The sequence below is a fragment of the Nematolebias whitei genome, chromosome 5, assembly GCF_014905685.2.
Source record: "Nematolebias whitei isolate Nwh7 chromosome 5, NemWhi1, whole genome shotgun sequence".
In the NCBI taxonomy this organism is placed as follows: Eukaryota; Metazoa; Chordata; class Actinopteri; order Cyprinodontiformes; family Rivulidae; genus Nematolebias; species Nematolebias whitei.
This window is the reverse complement of record NC_056502.1, coordinates 8,982,009-8,990,843: the sequence shown is the minus strand read 5'-3', so window position 1 is coordinate 8,990,843 and position 8,835 is coordinate 8,982,009. Positions and strand designations below refer to the sequence as shown.

The 8,835-nt window shown below is 40.3% G+C and overlaps 1 protein-coding gene across 1 annotated transcript in view; it reads left to right on the top strand.

Moving 5' to 3' along the window:
• The window catches only part of si:dkey-22o22.2 (neural-cadherin), a 167,567-nt gene that overhangs the window by 138,684 nt on the left and 20,048 nt on the right, over positions 1–8,835 (top strand). The window contains exons 18-20 of the mRNA XM_037676138.1: positions 1,029–1,658; positions 1,743–2,739; positions 4,336–4,429. Coding sequence (XP_037532066.1) covers positions 1,029–1,658; positions 1,743–2,739; positions 4,336–4,429 — 1,721 coding nt within the window. The remainder of the gene's footprint in view (positions 1–1,028; positions 1,659–1,742; positions 2,740–4,335; positions 4,430–8,835) is intronic.

The window sequence follows — 8,835 nt, the reverse complement described above, 5'->3', positions numbered from 1 at the left end:
TTGCTTTAATTTTGGAAGTGGGTGGGGTGTCAGCTTCACTCAGCTCTAAAGCACTGATTAGTCTCTTTAGATTGATTTGTTCAATTAGCTTTGTAGAGATCTAGTAGAGTGCTGTATAAATGGGTAAATGAGGCAGATTGTAGTGTAAAGCGCTTTGAGTATCTTGAAATAAGATAGAAAGGCGCTATATAAGTACAGTCCATTTGCCATTTTCAGTAATCGGTCTAAAATACTTCAAATCACTTAGCTACAATACTCAAAAAATAAATGTCTTATTTCAAAGCTATTTAATTAATGCATTTAAAAGACACATTATATTGGTCTATAAATACACGGTCTATGTATCGTATTTGAGGCTGTTCAGGGTTAAAAATCAAATTAGCATCTAGTTTTATTCTTGCATATTTATTACTAACTTGTTTTTAACAAGTTACTTAGCGCATTGGGCACTTTATATTTATTTTAAAAATATAAACACCTTATCAAACCCAGTACCATCTTTGGGCGCCAACCAGTGTTTTCACAAGAATGTGTGCATTTTATATACCGGTATATATGCTCAGAGACACCACGACATGTGGGAATGGCTGGGAGTCGAACTGCAACTTTCTGGTCCCAGGTCGGCTGCCCTACCTCTACACCATCTCGGCCACCATTGTACCGTATACATTGTGCCATGCAATCACAACAATGGCTTCTGATTTTGCAGTTGATCTGAAAAAGAACAGTAATTTTTCATTCAAATTGTAATTATTGTTTTCTTTTTATGGGACGTTTCAGTCAAACGGGGCCAACGTATTCAAATTGATTCTGTATGGCTAAACCTAGAGGTGTTGTGCAAGACAACAAATAAATAAATAAATAAAAATGATGTCTTATATTTTTAGTGTAAACTGAATATATTGCAGGTCTAACCTAAGTGTCTCACATCAGGACCTAATTACAGTAGCTCACAGTAGTTTTTGCTAGCATGTTTTTTTATTTTTTTTATCTGTTTTATTTTTTCTTCACGCTTTGATTTTTTGCAGGTGTCAGCAACAGATCCAGATCAGGAAGCAGACCAGACTGCCCTTCGTTACTCCCTCCATGGCCAGGGTGCTGGTGGTGAGTTCACCATCGATGAACACTCTGGAAGAATCTACGCCCAGCGTCGCCTAGACCGTGAGGACCGCCCTGCCTGGAGATTCCTTGTCCTCGCCACAGACGAAGGAGGACTAGGACTTACAGGGTTTGCTGACGTGCTATTAGAAGTCAGAGACATCAACGATAATGGCCCCTTCTTTCCATGCCCTGCTCTGGAAGTGGAAGGATGCTTTGTTGGCCAAGTGCCTGAAAACTCACCTGCAGGCACCTCCATCATGGAGATGCGTGCTATGGACCTAGATGATCCCAATGAGGGCAGGAATGCTATGTTGACCTATAGCATCATCAAGAACATTCGCAATGAGATCAATCTCAATCTGTTTGCCATAAATGCTACCACAGGGACCATCTACACAGTTCTACGTTCACTGGACCGGGAGATGGAGGACAAGTATCTGGTGGTAGTGGAAGCCCGTGATGGAGGAGGTTTGTCAGGAACAGGGACAGCCACAATCAGGATTTCTGATGTAAATGATCATCCACCAATTTTTACGCAGAGAGCCTACTCCACTCAGGTGAGACAACCTGCCTCAAGACATGTCTTAGTTTCTTTCTAAATGAATGTAGCAGTAAATCATTTGCATTTATGTGCCCATCAGGTAACCGAGGACCTTGAAGTAAACAGTGAAGTTCTTGTGGTCTCTGCCACTGATGGAGATGAGGGCGAGAACGCCGTAGTTACCTTCAGTATTGTTGGTGGAGACGAGGACAGGAAGTTCTTTGTGGAGACAGATAAAGTGAATCGACGTGGCATGATAAAACTTAAGAAAAGGGTTGACTTTGAGAAACTCCATGAGCGCATTTTCAATCTGACCTTCAAGGCTGAAGATGCTGATTTTTTCAGCTTGGCCTACTGCCTCGTTCAGGTTGAAGATGCCAATGATCATGCTCCTGTCTTCTTCCCTCAGTTCTATGAGTCCACTGCCATGTCAGAAGATATCCCCATTGGGACAATTGTCACTCAGGTTACAGCATCTGATCTGGACTCAGGCCAAAATGGGCACTTTTCTTACAGCATTTCCAAAGAGTCAGACCCCTATAATCAGTTCCTGGTGGACCAGTCTGGTTGGGTGATAGTGGCTCATTCTCTGGACAGAGAGAAAATCTCCCAGCACAGGATCATAATCCTTGCAACAGACGCTGGTACTCCAACACTAACTGGAACTGCCATTGTTATGGTGACTGTGCTCGATGTTAATGATAATGGGCCAGAGTTTGAAGTTCCCTATAAGCCTGTTGTTTGGGAGAACGCTGCAGCACCCCAGGTGGTACGGATGAACGAAACCTCCCTGCTTCTGTATGCTACTGATCGTGACACCTCCACAAACAGTGGCCCATTCTCCATTCAGCTTCTCATGCTTACATCAGATGCCATCAATTTCAATTTGACCAACTTTCGGAATGGAAGCGCAGCCATCACCACCCTTCGTACCTTTGACCGAGAGCGGCAAAAGGAGTACCACCTTCCGATTCTCATGATTGATGGGGGCTCTCCTCCAATGAGTTCAACCAACACCCTTACAGTTGTCATTGGGGATAGGAATGACCATCCACACTTACCTGGACACACACACTTCATTGTCTACAGTTATGAAGGTATGTTTTCCTGTTTATTAGTACTGATTTAATATAGAAAATAAATAACTTATAAGCAACATTTAATGATCCTGCTCAGTTTATCTAGATGCTATTATTTTATTTTTTGAACACTCTGCAGTATTTTTTCAAAATATGCCAAGACTAGTTATTACAACGAAACTAGATGGCACTTAAATGTATGGCTTGAACTTGAATTAGCACTTTTTGTCCCATGCACACCAACTGGACACAGCATAATAAAACATCAACATAGTATTATCTAAATTAAACTCTGTCATGACATTTTGTCTCTTGAGTGCATGGAAATGGACCATTTTGTGATATTTTCTGATCTCTGGTATTGAAACACTGGCAAGAGATTCTTTGAGGATCTGTAAATAGTTTTTTGTTTAAAAAAATATTAGACAAGATTTCTCAAGTATATATTTGCACTTGGCCTTGTTTTGTGAGAAAGTTTGTATCTAATGCCAAAGTTGAACAGGAAAAGCTGTAGATGATTTGTCCAAATATTTTCTGAATGTATTTTAGTAAATAATTCAAAATATATCTTTTGTTTATTTTGCATTTGCTCTTTTGTTCTTTCTCACTTTAGTTTCTTGAACTGGCATTGCACAGTCCATATTTACTGCTGTGGGTCTAAGGTCATAAACCATAAAAGTGGAGGATTCAATTTGAATAATGGATTTTCCAAAGAGTACCACTTGGACTATTTTACCATTGTCTTTTGATACGGATATGCTTTCTCTGCAAGCAATTTCAGTAGAATGTGTTAATTTTGATTTTCCACATTAGATACATTAAAGACTCAAAGTGCAATTTTGAACTTTTTGTTTTAGCCCAATAGTTATGATCTGGCTTGTTTGCTCAAGGGCATCCTTGTGGTAGTTGTTGAAGAAGAAAACATTTGCCATACACTCATAATTGATCGTCCCACTTGGTCGACAGACTGGCATCTTTCTGGTCACAGACTGGCTCCTCTAATGTTCAGGTTAGCTAATGTTCCACCCACAGCCTCCTGAGCGTTCTGTGCTCATGTTGTTAGGACTGTACTCGTCACACTCGACTACTCACAGCCATCCGTTGCAGCCACATCACTTATTTAGTATTTCATACCATCTGTCAGCCTGCTGTAACTTGACAGAAAAACTAGAGTTTTTATGTGATGAATTTTTGGTGAATTCCCTCTCTTGGACATTTCTACATGAAAGTACATTAACCTGCTAATACAAATCCACCCCGTCCCTAGAAAACATGTCATGAAACAAAAAATTACTTCCAGCTTATGTCCCAGACTTTGACGGGCATGTAAACAGGGTGCGTTTCTAAAAAGGCAGCTTATTTCTTGGCTAAAGTGATTACAACACTGAGTTTTACTTTTTTTAGGAGAGCTGGTAAGTTATTCTGTATGCACATTTTCCTGATGTGCCTTCAAGCCAACACCAAAAAGACATCACCCTTTTAAGCCTCCATATTCTTCTTTTCAATCATAATATTTGGACCGTACCACAGGGATTCCTTTGTGCTCAAAACTAATTATACCTAGTGAATGCATTTTTGACTTTTTGTCTGTCTTTTACTTTTTACTTCTGACAGGTATTCTCCCGACGACAGTCCTCGGACAAATTCAATCCCCTGACCTTGATGACTGGAGTGAGAAAGTATACCAGTTCGAAGGCAAATCACCCAGGTACTTTGATCTTATCAGTGAGACTTTGACAAGGATTAAAGGTGACCTGCAAAAAGTGTGATGGTGGTGAAAGCTGAAATGGACAAGTCACAGTTGAGGATAACAAAAATAGATTTTAAGGGTTTGGCTTAACTTACCTTTTTTTATAGAACCCCATATTCAAGTATTGTTATTGCTCATTGCAGAAAAAGAAATATGGTCAATAATGTTCTTGCTGTTATGTGTGTGTGTTACCAAAATATCTCACAAATCACTGGAAAATGTTATTTCAACTAGCAGGAAGTTATTGTACATGCACCTCTGTAACTTGTTTCGTTTTGTAGTCAATCTGATTCAAAATAGCTGCCACCACTAATAACAGCCCCCACCCCCCATCCAAAAAAAACCCACAAAAATGACAATAACTTGTGTGAATTTCATAGATTATGATCGTGTGAAAGTACCGGACAGATATTCAGGGTGATAACACATTGTACCAGATCTTTCTTTAAAATTTTGGCAACACCTACTTAGTCAACTTGGTCTGTTAGCAAAATATCTCATGAACCACTTGATTGGTTTTAATAAAACCTTCTGATAATGATCACTGGAGGCACATCTATATCTGCTTAACTTTTGAAGTCAGTTATTTAAGATAGACATCACAACCGCATGACCTTGAAATTTGCATATATAGTTGTAATTTAGTCATTTTTATAGACTCTGTGGTAATTAGCAGCTTCACAACATATACTCAAAATTCTGCTCATTGCACAAGCTCTTTGCCTAAAAACAGCATTAACTGATGGAGTCAACCCTCTTTGTCTGTTGGCAAAATAGCTCATGAACCCATAGACAAATTTTTATAAAATTTTCATAAATTAATCACTAGATGTTTCTGAAGAACTGATTAACCTTTGGCCTCAACCCAGTTCAAGATGCCTACAAGTTAATCACATTAGCCAACACAAAAATGGCTATAACTCAGTCAATTTTGTTGGTATTAGCTAAAATGTAATGTGATGTTGATTGCGAATCATCTTGCAAAATTACATAAAAACATTCAAAACATTATTTTCAATGACAGACTAAAACTGCTACGAATCTGTGATTTCTTAAAATAAGATTATCCAAGTCTAAAACTATCTTTTTTTTTTCATTATGTGTCTGTGTTTATGTCTGTGATTTTGAACTCTGTAGAAAATACAGAGGGTTGAATGAAAGGATTTACAGACTGTCAAAACTGTCTTGTGTCGTGCTGAAATAAGCTGAAAAATCCTTGTAATTTTTGTTGTCACTTATGTAAAACTAAATTGTGAATTAGAAAAAAAAGATAAATTAAACAGTTTGGCAGCTCACATTTTGAAAATACAGAAGGGTAATGAAATCGGGCCAAAGAAACAGACACTTTGATGGCACAAACAAAGAATGTGGATGAAGAAGGATAGAGAGATGGAAAGGGGGATCTGACTTGTCAGGAGCAGTGCTATTAATACTTCATAACCAGCGGTATTGAAAATTCCCAGTGAAACGCAGCGAGGGCACACTCATTTCGTTTGATGAGGCAAGGCTTCATGCAGAAGCACTGAAAGGAAAGCCTGATTGCTCGCCCTGCCACCTTTTCTTCTAACGAGATACCCACAAGGAGAGACGACAAGAATCGGCCCGGAACAAAGGAAGCACCGGGAGAAAATGATCATCAACCCTTCTGAAACATCTCCCGTCATTTCTGCATCCAGCAGATAGCTATTTGTTCACAGAATGGATCAGATTTGTGCCGAAAATTATTCACATATAGAAAAGGTCAATTCCAGACAAAAAAAAGTGTAACGTGTCACTGGACAGAGAAACAATACAAACAGAATGGCTATTTTAAAACAGCTAAACATCAGCTCCCAGCCTAAAAAAATAAGGTTTTCAGCAACTTCTTTTTAAGAATTAACCCCCCTGCTGCACTTACGTGAAAAGACCCATGAGGGCTCAGTTTTAAGACGAGGGTCTTGTTCGTCATTTTGACCAAAGGGCAACAGGAGGCTTAAGGACCTAGCATTCCTTAAAGGGATACAAATCTCCCATTTTCCTTCATGTCAGAGTTATAGACTAAGATCATCTTCCATCCATCCATTCATCCATCCATTTATTATCTTCCACTTGTTCCGATGTCAGGTCCCAAGGGCAGCAGCTTGAGCAGGGAGGTCCAGACATCTCTTTCCACAGCCACCTCTTCCAGCTCTTCTGGGAGGACCCCAAGGCATTTTCAGGCCAAACAAGAGACATAGTCTCTCCAGCGTGTCCTGGGTCTTCCCTACGTTCTCTTCCCAGTCGGACATGCCCGAAACACTGTGAGGCACCCAGGTTGTATCCTTACCAGATGCCCGAACCACCTTAAGTGGACAAACAGCAGTTCTACTCCGAGTCTCTCCCAAATTACTGAACTTCTCACCTTATATCTAAGGGAAAGTCCAACTACCCTGCGAAGGAAACTCATTTCAACCATCTGTATCCGCAATCTCGTTCTTTCAGTCGCTACCCAGAGTTTGTGGCCATAGGTGAGGGTAGGAATGTAGACCGACTGGTAAACAGAGAGCTTCACCTTACAGCTCAGCTCTCTCTACACCACAACGGACCAGCACAGAGTCTGCAATACTGCAGACGCAGTACACATCTATCAATCTCATGCTCCATTCTTCCCTCACTCATGAACAAAACCCCGAGATACCTGAACTCCTCCAATTGAGGCAGAACCTCACCCTCAACCTGAAGAGAGCAATCCACCCTTTACCAACTGAGGACCATGGCCTCAGATTTGGAGGTGCTGATTCTCATCCCAGCTGCTTCACACTCGGCTGCGAACCGCTCCAGTGGGAGCTGAAGATCACGGCACGATGACGCCAACAGGACCACATCATCTGCAAAGAGCAGAGATGGAATCCTGAGACCACCGGATCAGATTCCCTCCGCCCCCCGGCTGCACTGAGAAATTCTTTCGATAAAAGTCATGAACAGGATCAGTGACAAGGGACAGCCCTGGCGGAGTCCAACTCCCACCCTGAAGGGGTCCGGCTTACTGTTGGCAATGCAAACCCACCAAGATCATCTTGTCTTGAGAAGTAATGAAGTTGTAGTCATTTTAGTCAAACCTTAAAAATGTCATAAATCTTGAAAGATATTTCTAGAGGTCACTCTCAGAGTGTTTGTTGGGAATAACTCCGATACTACCACGTGAAATTTTAGCTCCTTACCTCCTAAACTGTGTGATTTGTAGCCATTTTTGTGTTGGCACATTTTGATTAGCTGTGGCAGACATTTTTTATTTGAGTGAGTCCAAAGGTGTTTGTGCATATAATCTATAGTGCATATAATCTATACATTAAAACAGTGACATATAAATCCAGTTAATGGTTCGTGAGATGTTTTGTTTGACAAACAAGGTGGACTCTAGGTTTTAACTACATGTTTTGCATACTGCATACCAGGTGGAGCAGGTGTTGTGACTTTCACATCCAACTTTAGCACAATAGCTGTAAAACTGACTGAGTTTTATCCATTTCTGTGCTTGCTAAATTCAGTTAGCTGTGGTGGCCATCTTGAATTGAGTTGGCTCAAACAATTAAACAGTTGTAGACATAAATAAAATGATCTGTTTCTGAGAGTTTCATTAAAATTGGTCACTTGGTTCATGAGATATGTGAGTAATAGACAGAAACACAAACAAAACAAACATCGTCACTCTGCCTTTGCTTTTCAGCAGGCAAAGATTAAAAGCAAATTAATTTCTTAGGCAGCAGAACAAGTTTTGTCCTGCACTCTCCTTGGCTTCGACTCTGTAATGGGTAATTAGTCTGAGCTCTCGAGGTTGCGACTGTGTGAAGAGGGTAAACTGTTACACGACCCTTTGGCACGCAAACTGGACCAGCTCAGGAAGCCTCTCTGCAAAGCTGCAGGGAATGAAGTAGTGAATTTTTCCACATCAAGAACTGCAACAAATGATTCTCAGTACCGGTAGCTATGTTTACATGGACATCAGTAATCAGATTAAATGACCATTCGGAATAAAAAATGCATCATATAAACGCTCCATTCAGATTATTCTTTGTTGATTCAGCTCGATCCGAACAAATTTGTAATCCGAATGAGAGGGGTGTTTTATGCTGATTCATAATTTGATCGGTGTGCATGTAAACACTTACATTTTATTCTGACTGTGGAAAACTGACCTGACTGCGCATGTGCAACCACTTCACGTATTTCATCACGGAAGTAGAACTTCTTCTGTGTTTTTTAAGGAGAGTTCACCACTCTGCGCATGTCAGTACTTCTATTCAGAATAAAAGCCCGCTGCATGTAAATGCTTTTTGAGAACAGATTGTGACCATGTAAATGATACATTCAAATTATTTAATCTGAAAACATTTCAATCCGGTCAA